The 19,170-nt window shown below is 40.9% G+C and overlaps 1 protein-coding gene across 13 annotated transcripts in view; it reads left to right on the top strand.

The window, feature by feature from the left end:
- dock7 (dedicator of cytokinesis 7) overlaps positions 1–19,170 on the top strand; it is a 267,403-nt gene that overhangs the window by 48,625 nt on the left and 199,608 nt on the right. For all 13 annotated transcript variants that reach the window (XM_039735264.1, XM_039735253.1, XM_039735254.1 and 10 more), the window contains exons 3-4: positions 11,700–11,875; positions 16,950–17,018. In XM_039735264.1, coding sequence (XP_039591198.1) covers positions 11,700–11,875; positions 16,950–17,018 — 245 coding nt within the window. The remainder of the gene's footprint in view (positions 1–11,699; positions 11,876–16,949; positions 17,019–19,170) is intronic.

The raw sequence follows: 19,170 nt of genomic DNA on the forward strand, positions 1-19,170 counted from the left end.
ATCGCACAGTCTGGAGTAAAAAATCATCTTTTACCTGGAAAAACGAAACTACAAATCCCATTGTGCATTGCAAAATGGACGGGGCGTGTGTGAAACTCCGTGCCTGCGTAGCACTCACGGGAAGGAAGGACAATCCCGACCGCTTTTATATAGAAGGATTACCACTTGTTGTCATAGCTGCTACTTTAAACTAGTAAGCTGTATTATCTGCTATTTTTGGAAACTCTTCTTTTCTTTCAAGGAAATTTAGATTTCTATAAAGGTTTTTGTAAGTTTTTGCTATTGGCAAACCGATATAATCTTTGTAGTACATTTTTTGACAAGATGGCTGTTGTTAATCAAATGAGCTTAATGGGGTGAGTGTTGTGTAAAATATCTTGTATGCTGTCAACATACGTTGAATTATTTCTGATGTCTCTCCTATTAACACTGACGATAGCAACCTTCTTTCATTTTTAATTTATTAAATACTGAGAATTTTCAGGTAGTGAATTCTAGTAAAATAACAATTCTTTACATTTATATAGCACTTTTCTCACTGTTCAAAGCATTTTTAGTGAATGGGGAGCCTCTTCAATCACCACTAATGTGCAGCACTCACCTGGAGCCATTTTTGTGCCAGTATCTTCATCACACATTAGCTGTTAGGTGGTAAAGTGGCGAGAGAAAGAGAGAACAGAAGTGATTACGGTGCCAGAATGACAAGACCATATTGGACACTTAAGCCTGGCCATCGGGATACATCCTCTTCTTTACAAGGGATACCCAGGCATCTTTTATGACCACAGAGAGTCAGGAGCTCAGTTTTACGTCTCATCTGAATGATGGTGCCGTTTTTACAGCCTGCACTGCAGCATTGGGGTCCACATTCATACCACAGGATAAGCGTCTCCTGTTGGCCTCACCAACACTTCTTCCAGCAGCAACCTACTTGGTCTCCCATCCAAGTACTGGCCGGGCCCAAACATGCTTAGCTTCAGTTGGATGACCTCTTCTGAAGTGCATGTGGTATGGCTGCCGGAAAAATCTCCACATTATTCATGAAATTGGTACATCAAATGGAAATCAATAAGGCTGCATTAAGGTGACATGATCGGTTTGCGTAACGTTTCTATAGGATTACGGTCAGGACGTTGACTCAGTCGTTCCAAAACATGACATTTCTTTGCATTAACCAAAGGTAGAATGAGGTGTATGTTTAGGATTGTTGTCTTGCTGCATAACCAATGCTCTCTGGAGTTTCAGTTAATGTCTGGATATCATGACATTTTCCTGTAGAATTTGCTGGTACAATTTAAAATTCATATTGTAATTCCATAAATGATGGCAAGCTACCATGGTGCAGAAGTAACAAAGCAGACCCAAACAATGATGTTCCCACCTCTATGTTTTACAGATATATTACATTTTTCTATGCTGGAATGCAGTATTTGCCTTTCACCCACCACAATGCTTCTCGGTCAAGCCAAAAAGGTCTGTTTTGGGCTGATCCATCCACGGAGCATTCTTCCAGTAGCCTTCTGCCTTTTCTATTTCGTCTTCAGCAAACTTTAGATGGGTGGGAATGTTGTTCTTTGATAGTAGTTGATTCCTTCTTGCAATGCTGCCATGCAGTGTTCCTCTGATGTTCATGAACAGAGACATCCGCCAGTTCAAGATCCTCAGACATTACCAGGGAATTCTTTGGGACCTCCTAGAATATTACACGCTTTGTTCGTGGAGTGATCTTTGTTAATTACCACTGTTGGGAAAGGCTAACAGTGGTGTGGAATTTCCCCTACATCAGTGATTCCCAACATAGGGTGCAATTTTATTTTTTAGGGGGGCAATTCGAGAATTTAGGTACGTTAAACAATTTATAAAATGAAAAAACAGAAATTCACTGTTAAAAATGATAGAGACAAATAAACAAATAATTTTTATTTTTATTTTTTACAGAGACATTTATATATTTATATAAACATAGAAGGGATGGTGAAGAACCCTTTAATTTATGATTTTACGACTGGCTTGGGTTTTCCTACTTAGAGATCGTTTTTACCATTAAAATAATATGAATTGTAACAATGATTATAAAATTTTGCAATATAACAAAAATATTAAATGATCAAACTATTACAGATAAAGCTATCATTAAAGTTATTTTATATTTATTAATATCACATCTCATATTATATTTTTTAAAAAAACTATTTGCCGTATTTTCATATTTCATATTATATAATTTTTTTAAACAATTTCTTAGTGATTTCTTTGTCAGTACTTCAACTATCCTTTCCCTCTTTTTTTTCCATGTTCTTTGAAAGCTTGTTTAGACCAAATTAATGACATTATGGGCTTCCTTCACGGGAGTAAGAGTTGAATTTTTAAAGAGGTAGTAATAAGAATAAGGTACAGTCATATGAAAAAGTTTGGAAACCCCTCTTAATTCTTTGGATTTTTGTTTCTCATTGGCTGAGCTTTCAAAGTAGCAACTTCCTTTTAATAGACGACATGCCTTATGGAAATAGTAGTATTTCAGCAGTGACATTAAGTTTGTTGGATTAACAGAAAATATGCATCATAAATAAATGAGACAGGTACATAAATTTGGGCACCCCAACAGAGATATGACATCAATACTTAGTTGAGCCTCCTTTTCCTAATCTAACAGCCTCTAGACGCTGTCCTCCTATAGCCTTTGATGAGTGTCTGGATTCTGGATGGAGGTATTTCTGACCATTCTTCCATATAAAATCTCTCCAGTTCAGTTCAATTTGATGGCTGCCGAGCATGGACAGCCTGCTTCAAATCATCCCGTAGATTTTCAATGATATTCAAGTCAGGGGACTGTGACGGCCATTCCAGAACATTGTACTTCTCTCTCTGCATGAATGCCTTTGTAGATTTCAAACTGTGTTTTTGGGTCATTGTCTTGTTGGAATATCCAACCCCTGAGGAACTGCGACTTTGTGACTGATGCTTGAACATTATCCTGAAGAATTTGTTGATATTGGGTTGAATTCATGTGACCCTCGACTTTACCAAGGGCCCCAGTCCCTGAACTAGCCACACAACCCCACAGCATGATGGAACCTCCACCAAATTTGACAGGAGGTAGCAGGTGTTTCCAATGTAATTCCATTACAAATTCAGTTTATGGCAGATTTTCAAAACAAGAAATGCAGTTGGGCCAAACATTTTCAGTGGCTGGAAAGCAGTAGGTAATGACAAATTTGAAACAAACACAAATGAATGTACTGAAAAACAAGTAAAGTTTAGTAATTGTTTTCCTTTTAAATTTGGTCAAATCTTGCAAGGGCACATCAGAAAGTGCAGAAAAGTGCAGAATCTGAGGTGGTAGCAATACTTTTTTTCTCACTTTTGAAATAAAAAGAAAAATAAACATTTTGCTCACATCTGACCCAGGAATATCTCAAAATACATAAAAATAATGCACAGAATAGGCAATATATTTGTTTCCCTTTTGAAATTAAATAAATATTTTGGTCATTTATGACCCAGGGACATCACAGACTGTGTTTAACAGAATAAAAAAAGAACTATTAATGCTATCAAACTTATCAGTGCACAAATCCTTAACAGGTGATAACCGTAACTAATATACATGAATACAACATCTACTGCACAGTGAGGGAACATAGGTTCGTTTTAAATCACCACAAATATGATTAGGCATGGCTTTGCTACACATCTCACGTTATATTGATGTTATGACGTGTCTCATTACTGCATGATCTTGGGGGGAAAGCACTTTGTGAGGGCTCTGGGCACCTCCCTAGAGAGGGGCAGTGAATGGTAAAAGGAAGAGGCAGAAAAGCAGAAGGCATTTTTGTTTTGGTGGTGTCCCCGTGACCCAGACAGTTTAAAGCGCAGTATACCAAATTAAAAGCCAGTTTGCATTTTGAAGATTCCCCATGGAGAAATGGCTCCTGTGTGTCTTATTCGACAGGTAGTCACAGTATCATAGACTACAACCAGCACTTCTAGACACTCAACATTGAGCTGCATTGTGGGTTGAGTGTTGCATTCATGGTCTGAGCCTTTCTGAAAGCTTGTGAAATGTTTTTCTGTGCGTTTCTGGTGGGGCCACGGGCTGAGCCATTCAGGGGTTGCTTCTGGACCTCATGTGGCCCACGGACTGCCATTTCAATAGGCAGGTCATATAGTGACAGGTTTGTTTAGATGAGTGGTTAAAGCTGAAACCAGTCTTTTTGTTTTTGTTAAGAATTTTATCTAGGGAAAGGCTGTCATTAATCATGCCCTCTTATGTTTAACACTCCTTTACAGTTTGTCATCTCTAGTGGAGCTGAATTTTCTTTCACGAGAGCATTTCCCAGAAGCAGTTTTTAGTAAAAAAAAAATGTGTTTATAACTTTGTAAGCATACAGCTGGATGACTTGACATGTGGGCTTGTCAACATGAATAACGTGAGATTTTTTTTCTTGGGACTTTCTGATATAGTTTGCATTGATCACTTTAAACCCCTGTTATATATCAGAAAGGTTTTTCTCTGTTCTGCATAAAAACATGAGATGAAAATTTTTTCTTGCCCATAACTGCAAACTACCCGGAGTAGGTAACATATCACATCTGGATGCAATATTTTGTTAACTTATGGTGCTTAAATTAATGTGAGGAACTAATATGATGGGCTTTATGGCAATAACTGAAGAGCCATTACTACTGGGTGAGAGGGCACTTTCTTTGACACATTGTATTGGTTGGATTTATAATCGGGCTGTTTTATGTGTGTCCACATTATATGTGAAAAGCACTTTTGTCTTCAAGTCTGTCGGTCTACGGTTTATACTGTTCTAGCCATCCCTCATGGCTTCACCTGCGTATTAGTAAAGCAGGACAGTGAGGAGGGCCTCCCGCCCAGCTCCCTACTCCTGACGTCACTCTTCCCCCTCCCCTTAGTCCGCAGCCTCTGTCTCGGATTAGCGTGAATATATTGCTCCTGCAAGCAAATTATGATTCTTAGAGCAATGAGAGAAGTCTCAAAATCAACCGGAATGTTCAAGGATATTATAGAAAAAAAATTATCTAAATTCGTTAAGTAGTTCTCTCGTTCGCTAGCTAAGTAGTGGCCAGGTTACGCCCTTATGCTGGCACATGAGTCAGGAGGGCCTCGGCCCGTTGTGTCTCTCAGATTCACGCAAATAAATCAGTACCACAAGTAAACTATGATACTTAGCTCGATGAGAGAAATGGCAAAATCAACAGAATGTTCAATCAAATTGTATAAAAAAAAAACCTGATCTAAATCCATTAAGTTGTTCTCTTGTGAAAAGAGGAAAGACATACAAATGGGTCTAAAAACCATAAGAAATTTTGCACTTATTAAAACCATTTCTTAGCGAGCACCTATGGGCCAAGGGTAACCTACATTCCAAATTTCAAGTCCAAAGTTCTCATGGTTCGGGAGACTTTGTGATGAGTGAGACATTAGTATTTGTCTTTATATATATATATATATATATATACAGTAATCCCTCCTCGATCGCGGGGGTTGCGTTCCAGAACCCGCCGCGATAGGTGAAAATCCTTGAAGTAGAAACCATATGTTTGTATGGTTATTTTTATATATTTTAAGCTCTTAGAAACTCTCTCACACTGTTTATAAATATTCTCCGCACAGTTATACAGTAAACCCTCGTTTATAGCAGTTAATCCACTCCAGGTGGATAAATGAATTTCTACGAAGTAGGATTCTTTATTTATAAATCTAATATTTTTGCAGTTAGAGCATTGAAAACCTGTTTACGACCTTCTAAATACGTTTTTAACATTATTAGAGCCCTCTAGACATGAAATAACACCCTTTAGTCAAAAGTTTAAACTGTGCTCCATGACAAGACAGAGATGACAGTTCTTTCTCACAATTTAAAAGAATGCAAACATATCTTCCTCTTCAAGGTGTGCGTCAGGAGCGGAGAATGTCAGAGAGAGAGAAAAGTAAACAATCAAAAATCAATAGGGCTGTTGGGCTTTTAAGTATGCAAGCATCGCGATAAAGTGGCCGCAATGAAGGGAATCAATGTGAAGGTAGTCTTTCAGCGTTTTTTTACAGGAGCGTCCGTATCTTCTAAACAAACAGCATCTGTGCAAACAGCCCCTCTGCTCACACCCCCTCGTCAGGAGCAGAGAATATCAGAGAGAGTGAGAGAGACAGAGAAAAACGAACAATCAAAAATCAATACGGGATGTTAGAGCTTTTAAGTGTGCGAAGCACCGCGCGGGAAACATATCGTATATCATTGAGTAGTTTTATTTAATATGTAATACGTGCTCTGATTGGGTAGCTTCTCAGCCGTCCACCAATAGCATCCCTTGTATGAAATCAACTGGGCAAAAATCTGCAAACCAGCGAAAAATCCGTGATATACTCTATTTAGATATGTTTACATTTAAAATCTGTGATGGAGTGAAGCCGCGAAAGTCGAATGCGATATAGCGAGGGATCACTGTGTGTGTGTGTGTGTGTGTGTGTGTGTGTATATACAGTGGTGTGAAAAACTATTTGCCCCCTTCCTGATTTCTTATTCTTTTGCATGTTTGTCACACAAAATGTTTCTGATCATCAAACACATTTAACCATTAGTCAAATATAACACAAGCAAACACAAAACGCAGTTTTTAAATGATGGTTTTTATTATTTAGGGAGAAAAACAAAATCCAAACCTACATGGCCCTGTGTGAAAAAGTAATTGCCCCCTGAACCTAATAACTGGTTGGGCCACCCTTAGCAGCAATAACTGCAATCAAGCGTTTGCCATAACTTGCAATGAGTCTTTTACGGCGCTCTGGAGGAATTTGGGCCCACTCATCTTTGCAGAATTGTTGTAATTCAGCTTTATTTGAGGGTTTTCTAGCATGAACCGCCTTTTTAAGGTCATGCCATAGCATCTCAATTGGATTCAGGTCAGGACTTTGACTAGGCCACTGCAAAGTCTTCATTTTGTTTTTCTTCAGCCATTCAGAGGTGGATTTGCTGGTGTGTTTTGGGTCTTTGTCCTGTTGCAGCACCCAAGATCGCTTCAGCTTGAGTTGACGAACAGATGGCGGACATTCTCCTTCAGGATTTTTTGGTAGACAGTAGAATTCATGGTTCGATCTATCACAGCAAGCCTTCCAGGTCCTGAAGCAGCAAAACAACCCCAGACCATCACACTACCACCACCATATTTTACTGTTGGTATGATGTTCTTTTTCTGAAATGCTGTGTTCCTTTTATGCCAGATGTAACGGACATTTGCCTTCCAAAAAGTTCAACTTTTGTCTCATCAGTCCACAAGGTATTTTCCCAAAAGTCTTGGCAATCATTGAGATGTTTCATAGCAAAATTGAGATGAGCCCTAATGTTCTTTTTGCTTAACAGTGGTTTGCGTCTTGGAAATCTGCCATGCAGGCCGTTTTTGCCCAGTCTCTTTCTTATGGTGGAGTCGTGAACACTGACCTTAATTGAGGCAAGTGAGGCCTGCAGTTCTTTAGACGTTGTCCTGGGGTCTTTTGTGACCTCTCGGATGAGTCGTCTCTGCGCTCTTGGGGTAATTTTGATCGGCCAGCCACTCCTGGGAAGGTTCACCACTGTTCCATGTTTTTGCCATTTGTGGATAATGGCTCTCACTGTGGTTCGCTGGAGTCCCAAAGCTTTAGAAATGGCTTTATAACCTTTACCAGACTGATAGATCTCAATTACTTCTGTTCTCATTTGTTCCTGAATTTCTTTGGATCTTGGCATGATGTCTAGCTTTTGAGGTGCTTTTGGTCTACTTCTCTGTGTCAGGCAGCTCCTATTGAAGTGATTTCTTGATTGAAACAGGTGTGGCAGTAATCAGGCCTGGGGGTGGCTACGGAAATTGAACTCAGGTGTGATACACCACAGTTAGGTTATTTTTGAACAAGGGGGCAATTACTTTTTCACACAGGGCCATGTCTGCTGCCGGGGAGCCCTTGAATCCTACACCGTCGGTAATGTGCCTCGCTGCTAACCTCATTGGTAACAACAAAGCAAGTGGATGGTGAAAAAGTGCAGTGCTTTTCTTAAAACAATTAACAAAACAAGGTGTTCAATTTAAAGTGCTGTCTCCAAAGTTCCAATAAATAATCCATAAAATCAGTGAAACGTGGAGGTTAAAAACAATAGAAAAAAGTCTTCTTAAAAACAACAAAGTTAAAAGCAGGAAGCATTCTTGAAAAAAAAAAACCAAATAGCCCGGTGCCTGCTTCCCAACTGGGGAGTCGCCCTACTTGCAGCTGACCTTCAGACTGCCTGCTTCAGCCACTTCATCCATGCGCGCTCTCGCTCGCTCTCTCTCTCTCTCTCTCTCGTCCGTTCTTTCTTTTTACTCCCCTTCTAGCTGACTCGCCCTTCTATTTATCAAGATAAGCAGCCCCAGGAACAATCATGAATGCGGACGGTCCCTCACAAGTGCACTTTGGTGAGAAATGCCCACATCGCTAATCGCCCTGACAACCTTCAGCCACATAACCACCACGCCCCCTCACCAAGCTGCGAGTGCGGTGATTATTTATTTTAAAGCTGGACTTTGACAGGAGCTGTGGACCCGCTATATCACACACGTGAAAGTTCACTGAGAGTTATAGCGTGGGTTGTTCACTGAATGCTATGTGGCTTTGTCTCGAGAGAAGTAAACAAGGTTAGCACGCGAGTTTTATTCCAAACAAAGGTCATATACCAAGGAAAATTTTTTGTGTCCAAACAGGACGTGTACCAAGTTGGACTTATTCCAAAGCAGACGTATACCGAGCACCCGTGAATTGTGAAAAACCGCGACTTTTGGATGTGGTTAAAAAATCTCTTTTGAATGCCTATTTTTATAGTTTAAACCCTAAATATAGTATGCCCCAAAGCACTTTAATTTTGTTGAAAACTCAGCTTAATACATTAATACATTACCTAAAAACAGAATGTAAGGGTAAACCCGTTTACTGTTATACGTACTGTATTTCATGCAAGCGCGTTTTCTTTGGTAAGTGTTGTCATTTTCTTTGTTATAAGTAGAGTAAATACATAATAATTTCATTTAATTAAAATACAGTCAAATGTGTAATCGCCACATATAGAGGGGGTGTGGTAGTGTGGCCAGAGCGGTTCTCAGACATGATGTGCTGCGGTCGTTTCCTCGCTTAAGTGCACAGGTAGGGAATCGTCTGTATCCGTAATTGATGCCAGGAGCTGCTAATTGACACACTTGGGCCACGTCCCCATTATAAATAGAAGTTCGAGTGCGAAGGGAAAGGAATAAAAAGGAAAGAATGGAGGTTAGAGAAAGAAGATGAAAGCTGGAAGCTGAGAGCTGATGCCAGCGTGAGTGATTGAGAGCAGAAAGAGCAAACTCTGGATCAGCTGAATGAAGCCAGGGATCGAGAAGCTGCCAGACCAGCAGGAAGAGATGGTCAGCTGCAGCTTGGTTGACTCCCCTGGTGCTTGGCCCGGACGGGAGAAGCAGGGGAGCCGCCAGCTGAAAGAAGGCACTGGGTTTTGTTTTTAAAAGGGACTGCTTCCAGCTATTTTAACCTCGCTTTTAATGGAACTATTTATTGGATTTTAGCCTGCACTGTTTCACCCTGGTTTTAATGGATTATTTATTTAATGATGTTTTGGAGCACTGCAGTTTATTTGAACACTTTGTTTTGGTTTTGTTGTTTTTAAATAAAAGCACTTTTGCATCTTACCCCTTGCTTCGTTGTGGTGTCCTCGTTGTCCAGCTCATCCAGTTACATTACCGACGGTGTCGGGTTCAAGAGGCTCCTTAAAGGGAAGTGGCAACCATGGAGTTAGACCCACATCGTCACAGTCATGCCTATCTAAGGAAAGCTGTTGGGCATTTGCGTTTGTCACATACTAATATACATGTGCTGTGACCTCCAAGGGGCAGCCCTCAGCCCCATCATGTAAAAGTAACAACAAACTAGGAGCGAGAAAGAAGACGCCAACTAAACTGCTGCCAGAAATTTGCTTTCACTTCAAACTCTGCTTGCAGCCAAGTAGGAATGTAATTGAACTGTGTACACAAGATAATAAATCTCAAATAAACTGATTACATCATATGTGAAATCAGTGCTTTACATTTTTATTAAAGGCCAGTGTCATTGTCCTCCTGCAGGGCTATCGTACATTGACATGGTGTTTGCACGCATTTTAAGAAATGTCAGAATATGTGCTATAGCCAAGCCATGATGAAACACAGCAAAGTAGAATTTTTTCTATAATGCATGCCTAGCCATTTTTTTTGGTTCAGAAGATGGTACAATGAGAACAACGTAGAAAACCATATTTATGTGAGCAAAAGTAATCAGTAACTTCTAGTTTTCTGTTAGTAGACAACTTCGTTTTTTGGCTGCTCCCATTAGTGGTTGCCACAGCAGATCATCTTTTTGCATCTCTTCTTGTCCTCTGCATCTCACTCTGTCACACCCATCACCTGCATGTCCTCTCTCAACACATCCATAAACCTTCTCTTAGGCCTTCCCCTTCTCCTCCTCCCTGACAGCTCTATCCTTAGCACCCTTCTCCCAATATACCCAGCATCTCTCCTCTGCACTTGTCCAAACCAGCTCAATCTCGCCCCTCTGACTTTGTCTCCCAACCATCCCACCTAAGCTGACCCTCTTAATGTCCTCATTTCTAATACTGTCCATCCTCGTAAAACCCAATGCAAATCTTAACAGCTTTAACTCTGCCAACTCTAGCTCTGTCTCCTTTCTTTTTGATCAGTGCCACCGTCTCCAACCCATATAACAAAGCTGGTCTCATTGCTATCCTGTAGACCTTCCCTTTCACTCTTGGTGATACCCGTCTGTCACAAATTACGCTTGACACTTTTCTCCACCCATTCCACCCAGCCTGCACTCTCTTTTTCACTTTTCTTCCACAATTTTCTGAAATGTAATTTTAAAAATGCATCTATTTCCCTGTCCACAAGTAATAGTGACCTTATTTTAAAGATTGCAATTCTTACTACTTATTAGTGTGTGTTAAAGCATCCTGAAACAGTTGTATCGGTTAAGCTGCACAAACCGGTTTTGTCTGACATCAGTTCATTGTCCTAAAAGGAGTTATTGAAGTCACACTCGTATTTATTTACAAGGGAAAAAAATTAAAGAACATAATAAATATCTGCTTTGAAATTGCCAAGTTCTCGTAGTTGAATGCAATATTATATTCATAAAAACAGTTGATTCTACTTTGGTAAACTCTGTTCCAAACACAGGATAAATGAAAAGCGTGGGAGATTCTATGATTTTGTAGGAGCCATTACATTTGCCAAGCTGTTAAGTGCCTAACAAATTTTGGAAACAAAGAACTTCTAGAGCAAGATGTGATTAATTGTTCTTTCAATTAACACAACTGTGCCACTTACCTCTAGAACAATAGCTTTGCTTGCTTTAATAAAATATGTGTATTTTATTTTGAACTCTGTTACATAGGTCTTTAAATGACATAACTATGTTTCCATTAACCTTTGAAACCTCTGAGTTGGATATATTGTACGAGTGCAATTCACTGCCTATGTTAAAAAGCCTCACAGACTGGATGAGTTTGTCCATCAAAGAAAACTAAGATTTCTCCCAACTCTAATTCTTATTAACCACTGAAATAATGGTTGAAGTTCAAATGTCATTCTAGTTTTGTGTTAAAATTCTGTCTATCTGTTTGTCTTTGTAGGTTCCTCTCACAGAAGCAGTTGACCCAGTTGACTTTGAAGATTATTATTTAACGCATCCTCCTGCTGTGGAATCTGGTCCTTTGAGAGATCTTATTGAAATTCCCTGTGATGACATTGAAGTACTGTTTACGCCTAGGGAATGTCGAACAATAGTTCCGGCAGTGCCAGAGGAAGGGTAAGAATGATAGCCACAGTGTATGTGTGTGTGTATATATACACTGTATTTTTCACTCCATAATACGCACCTAGGCTTAGACGAGGAAAAAAAAATATTCTAAACCAAATGTTGTATTAATATATTTAATAAAATATAGCAGAATAATAGTTTTAACCATGTAAAGTCAAGAGCGGTATTAAGAACCATCATCACTGTCATTAACAAATGAGGAGAGACTTTAAGGTTCAAGCGCTCTTCTAGTTTTCTGGAAATCCCAAGAACTCCTCATCTCTAGTGTCAGAATTTATGAAGCTCAGTTGCTCACAATCACTGATATCACTTTCTTCGCTGTCTTCATAAATGATACTGTCTTCAGTTCTATCTAAGGCATTGCTAATGGCAGCTTCCACTTGCAGCTATAGACTCTTCAGTATGCGAGCGACTCTCCATGTTTGTGTTTAGATCTAGACAGTGCATGTGCCCAAAACATTAACATTTATATGTTACTTGCATAAAAGCCAGATCGAATGTTATTTACCTTGATTTATTTACTTACTTCCTACAGTATAAAGTCACAAGTAGACTGCAGAGCTTCCTGATCGACACGGTCATGCTCAAAAAATACACGTGCAATGCCACAAAAAGTGCACGCTGACAGTTCAGTTTGTAAGTAATGGTGCGAGGATACAGTCAGACTTCTTTTTTGGGCACATAAACCGTCCAGATCTAAATAATAGTGTGGAGAGTCACTCACTCGCATACTGAAGAGTCTATAGCTGCAGGTGGAAGTTGCCGTCGCTGTACTTTGTATATAAGAGCCAGATCAAATGTTGTTTACCTATTTACCTTGATTTATTTACTTATCTTCCTACAGCGTAAAGTCACAAGTAGACTGCAGAGCTTCCCGTGTACATATACAAAGTATAGCGACGTCAAAAGTGCGACGTGCAGTCTTTCTCCGATGTAGAACCCTTGTCATGATCTGAGTTCACCTCTGTTATAGGACGTCTTTATGTCAAAACAACAGTGTCAGATCGGGGGAAGCGTGAATGCGACTGAGAGAATAAAACTGAATAAAAATAAAACAAAGCCAAACTTTACAAGTTGTAGACACGGAACAGGCATGAAATGCATGTGTTCCAAACAACGATATAGTATTTATAAAAGGTGTCATTTTGCTTGACTTCTCACTCTGTACAACTCTAAGCAACTGACATGCAGGTAAACAGACTTGAGCTGAGAAAACTGTGCGGTTTTGGGAGGATGTGATAGCAGGTTGCTTGTCGACACATTTACAAGACAAAATACGCTGACAGAGAGGTGCAAAGGGATTTAAGGTGGGACGGATTTAAGAGTTTTTTTGTAGGCTTTGGTAATTCTAGTGTTAAGTGTCTCCAGGGGTTTCTCGTGGGCCTACCACGTCCTCTTCTAACTGTTGTCACTACCCCTGACAGGTCAGGTAATACACATCACGGTCTGTGACGCAATATTTGCTCCATAAGACGCACAGACATTTCCACCTAGTTTTGGGGAACAAAAAGTGTGTCTTATGGAGCGCAAAATACAGTATATATATTTTCTGAATTGCAGTCTTATTATTTAGGTAGTTACCTATCAGGTAATGCTTGTGGCAAACATCCGTCACATCCTCTCAGTTATGAGAAGCAGCTCATAGATATGTGATTACAGTATCTGCCAAATAAGGGTGAAACACATGTTGTGTACTCTTTGTATTATTGGAGCATGTCAGGTGTACACACTTTTGTTTCCTCTTACAGGGACTGAACTTCAGACATCAGCTGATGATACAGTACCTGTAAATATGTATGTATACAGTATATAATCTATTGTGAAGGCTAGGGGATGCTTTAGAGCCCCAAACACACACAGTCCTGGGTTCAAATAAAGGGATTTTATTACAAAGTACAATCTTTCTCACTCTCCTCTCTCCTTACACCACACTTCTACTCCTCCAGTTGAGTGTGGCCTACCTCCGCTCCCAGCTGTGACTCGCCTGGACAAGGCAGTATGGTCACTTTCATTGAGGACCATGGAGTTCTTCCAGTGACGTGCCATAGCCAGTTGTAAGCACTTCGGAGTTATGAGACAACCTGACAACATCCTCTATCATCCTCCAGGGATCCCCACAGGGCTGCTCCTCTGGTCTCCAACTCCCATGCAGCCCAGTGGGTGTCCAAACTGGGGCTCTATACGAGGGACACTGCCACCTGTTAAAATTGGGGATAAACTACTCCCTGTCGTGCTGTCCTGCCAGTTCTTGTATTCTTCAGGCATCCCACCCAGGACAGGGATCATACAGCATTCCGAATGGGTATTGGTTCTATTTAGTCCGTCCTTCCATTATGGCATCCTGGCTGGTTAAGGACTCTACCACCATCTCTAACCTTTATCACCATCACCAACCGTCCTCTGCGGCATCTGCTATACACATATACACACATATTTATGTAAGTGGGAGATCATAAAGGGTTGTGGTCTGTCCTGATATTCCATTTTTAACTCTTTTAGGGCTAATGTTTTTTTGTTATCTCCCAGGGCTGAATATTTTTCCAAAAACTAACACAAAGCAATTGTTTAACATATCAAATCAACAAAAAATATTTACTTTTGACAAATGTTACTGTCTTGCATGTTGTATGAGCCTGCATACTCTATGATTTCACATACATATCACATACATTTTACACAGCAAAGTCCTGCAAAGTCTGATGTCGCTCAAAGCAGCCAATTTCAGTCATTGCCACATTGCACTGCTTACAATACGTGTTGCTTTGGTGCCTACTTTTCAATTGTCTGTTGCTACACTTTCTCACATATATTGTTAGTATGTACTGTAGAGAGACAAGTTACCCTTTTGCCATTGTGCCATTCCACTGCCACCAAGTTTTCTGCCCGCATGAAAGCCGTATTGTCACCTCTTTTCATCTTCTGAAACTTTATGAACTTTATGCATGGCATTATAGCCTGGCTCACCCCATGGGATTTGCTTCTGTTTATTACAGAAGTGAGTAAAACTTTGCAGCAGCACGTACCTATCACCATGCTGCATAACTGGTCCAAAGCCACCAGGGGGCAAAGCACGTTTGGACCAATGCTCCCTGAAGTTATATCACCAGTTCTGTCCCATCTCTATTTGTAATACCACAGCACGCTTCATCTCGTCTTTTGTTGTGGGTTTACACTTTGAAAAACGAGAATGCGATGCAAAAGCAGCCCGTGATTCAAAAAAGTTCTCTTCCTACCTGTTTATCTCATCTGACGGTAGCTGAAAAGCAGCATCAGGAGAGTGCAGCCTGAAGTACAGCAGCTGGTGATCTGTCGTGTCCAACAGCAAGCCATGCCGTCTTGTAAAGTCCAGCAGCCAGATTGGCTCTCAACGGATCAATGTCTGTGTATTTATCCCACGCGAACCTTACCGTAGATGCATCGGCTGCGCGAAGCGCTCAACTGGCAGCAGATCCGCTGGCGCGGCATCGGCTGGTGTTTGATCAGCTGATGCCGGCTTCTCACTCTCTTGCTCGATCTCCTGACCACTGTCAGTAAAATCCGACTCCGTGACTCCGCGATAATGCGCAAAACATTGTCTGACAAGTGTTTTCTTTTCTGCACTCACTTCGCTCCCTTGTCACATGTCGATACCATCTTGCCGTTGTTTACATTTCACAACTCACGCACACGCTAGGATTAGTTGCCGAGTCAACGAGTCTAGCATTCCTCCAAGCACAGAGGAAATGCCTGTGACGTGACAGTGAGATTTGTCGCCATTAACAGCTGATTATCGCCCTCTATCCCTGGATGTCGACTTTAGTCGACATGCGCCCTCAACCCCTCCTGTCGACAAAAGTTGACATCCACCCTAAAAGAGTTAATGAGGCTGAAGTCAAAAACAAATTGTAAAGCAAAGTCCAACTGAAAATGCTAAGTATCTGTTGCCTTTTTATAGGCTATATTTACAGACTCTTTGTGAGTCTTTTTTCCTCTATTAGGAACTTCTCTTCAAACAAAATCCTGAGTGGAACATCATACAATTATAAATAATATATTACAGATACAACTAATCCATAATAATATATGGAAAAGATAGTTGTCAATGACTTGTTACATATTATATACATAACCCCATTGTCCAAAAGTAATTCTAATCACATTGTGAGATATGGCGGAGACAGAGTATGCAAATATAAGGAAATTGATAGTGTGGAGTCCTTTCAACTTCACATCTGGTTAGAAATCTTATGTTTTACAAGACCTCTAAAAATGATCTCACTTGCCTTAGGAGAAAGAAAACACATTGGATTAATGGTGATCTCTGTCTCAGTAAAACTTGGAGATAATCCAACAGCACTTCTTCTTCTGCAGAATACGTCTTTTGATGAAAGAGTCAGCAGGTATTTGATGCTATGCAGTAATGGAAAGGGAGGCTCGAAGTGCACAAACCTCTTCTTCTCACAGACTTTGCTAGCATCCAGCAAAGTAAAAACAAATGATACACTCCAGACACCTTTTGTTAATGCTTAACAATGCTTTCAGCTCTTTACACCTTGTTGTCAAGTTTTGTTGACAATGCCCTAGAAATTGATAAGTAAGACCATACAGTTAATAGCAGAACCAACCATCCGTGTTGCCCTGCACATGTTGTAAAATTATTATTGTGACAAAGGAGTGCATTCTGCAAGGAAGAAAACTTTAATATGTGAATAAAATACTTGCATTTTTGAACAAATGTATTCTTTTTAAATCTCCAATTAACTGATTAGCTGAAGTAGTCATCAACTCATTAAATGTTTAGCAAAGTAATTGTTAGTTGTAGCCCTAATATATAGGATATAGGTTCTTTATGCACAATACTTTAGGAATAATCAACTGAGATCAGCATTATCATGTAGATCAGACAAGTCATCATTATAAACATGTAAATATTATTTAATTATTTTTTCATTTCACAGTGCTACTCTCTTTGTGTTACCTTTAATCAGCTGGTGACTATTCAAAACTCAAGTCACAAAAACTGTTACTGAAATCTTGCTTGTCTAATTAGTTATGATAAAGTCTTTCCTTTTTTTCCACACAGGGATAATGACTTGCATGTGAGGGACTGTGCAAGATCCTACACTGAAGACTGGGCAATTGTAAATAGAAAGTAAGCTATATTTTTATTGATTCCTCTACATGGTATTCTTTTATTTGTTTAAAATTGTTTTATTTCGTATTTCATTACTTCTTCACAATTCTAAATATTTTTCTATAAGAATACCTTATGGTATCGTATGTTGGTCCTACTTAGATCTGGTATTCCTATCCCATACAGAGCCAAAGAAAAAAAAGCTATATAGTTTAGATCTACTTAGTGTGATTAGTGTGTACCGCTGCACAATCAGAAAACCACTAGGGAAGAGCAATTTGTTATTGAAAATCTTTCGGGGTAATTTGACCAACGCTCGTCCTTTTATTTAACCCCTCACCACATGCCCTAGCTCAGCATCAGACAATAAGCATTACCTCAAATGAAGAAAAGGAAAAATATTTACATTGTGAACGCTGGCCCCGGCACAGACAGACGGACAGCATATTTTTACCACACACCATTTATTTACAATACTATTTACAAAGTTTGTGCTCACGTGCACCCCCAGTGCCTTCTCGCACCGATTTCCCCAAAGTCCTGGCCCACAGTCCTTTGTGTCTTCCTGGCCGCCTCCAGTCCTTCCTTCCGCTCAGTCCACTTCCTCCCGACTTCCACCCACAAACACATCTTTATTCATCTTTTTTCTCTTTTATAATTCCGCTCACCAACCCCAACTCCTTAGTCCAGGCCAATCCAATGCCTTCTCTTTTCTTCTTTTCCTTTTCTCTCTCTCTCTTTCTTTTCTTCCCACCGCCTCCTTCCTCCTCCAGACGTTGCCACTCTTCCACCCGACTCTTGTCAGCGACTGGAGGGAGGCGGCCCCTTTTATAGGAACCCGGATGGGCTCCAGCTGCTTCCCGGCAATCTCCCGCGGAAACACCCCCGTGTGGCGGAAATGCCGGCTGCGCACCCGGAAGCCGTCCGGGTGTCCCCTGTCGTCTTCCCCCCGGCACTTCCGCTCCCGGAATAAACAGGCACTGGGGCACCGCCTGGCGGTGGCCACGGGTCCCTACAGGGCTGGGCTTCCAAGCCCTGTACCCGAGGCCCCCTGCATTACCAGGACGGACGCCCCCACTCGGTCTGGAGGAGGCACTCGACCTCCTCCGGTCCTCCAAAGCGTCCCGGCCAGGCTCCAGCCCCAGCCGAGGACCGTACAGGATAAACCGGCATCGGGGCTCCGCCTGGCGGTGACCAAGGGCCCCTACAGGGTAGGGCTTCCATGCCCTTGACCCGTGGCTCCCAACAGAACCAGGACGGACGCCCCCTCGCGGTCCGGAGGAGGCACAAGCCCTCCTCACGTCCTCCTGGGCGTCCCGGCCGGGCTCCAGCTCCGGCCGGAACCACAACATATAGATAAAAACAAACAAACAATTATCTAACATAGCATCAAAACCACCTTTCACGGATTAGGGGCGAGATGTTCTCGCTTAAGAGAAACCGGTTCACCAAATTGATTTACTGTCTTTACTGTTCTTGCACAAAGTGAAAGCCAAACGGAATATGCTGGCCGCTGAGCTAATAACAAAAAAGTTCTGTCCTACCGGTCCAAAGAATTGCCGGCGAAACCAAAAAAAGGCCGCGTTCAGAGACGCGTCTCCCTTGTGTCGCCGAATAAAAAAAAAACTTCTTCCAGCAGGTGTATTCTTGGCACTGCCTCGCTGCTTCCCCTTGCTCCACCGCACAATGTCTCTATCTCTCTCTCTCTACCCCCCCTTGTTTTCCGGTTTAAAGTCTTCAGCACCAATCGTCCTGTCCATATTGTGACCTCCCCCTTAAAGGTGCATTTACAGCAACCACTTTTCTTGAAATGCCCCCTAAGGAACTGCCAACAGGACAATAGCACATGTGGCACCCTCTACAAGTGTCTAGTTTACATGTGTTAAATTATTGAGTACTTTATTACTGATGTAATTTTTTTTTCTACATTAAAAGAGTGAAGAACATTATGTTCTCACTGTAAAATATCAGGCTTGTTAGAATAATTTGGTGTTCAAGAAAAGGCAGTGAGTTGTAACAAAAGTTGTCAAAGTAAGTTCTCAGCAAAATGAAGTTGTATTTGCAAAAAAGAGGAATATCAGATAGTGAAAATCATTGGCAGTTACCGAGATGTTCAAAAAATGGGCATAGATAACTAGTTCTGTAGGACATACGCCAAGGATATAACAAA

The sequence above is a fragment of the Polypterus senegalus genome, chromosome 14 (assembly GCF_016835505.1).
Source record: "Polypterus senegalus isolate Bchr_013 chromosome 14, ASM1683550v1, whole genome shotgun sequence".
NCBI classification, from domain to species: domain Eukaryota; kingdom Metazoa; phylum Chordata; class Cladistia; order Polypteriformes; family Polypteridae; genus Polypterus; species Polypterus senegalus.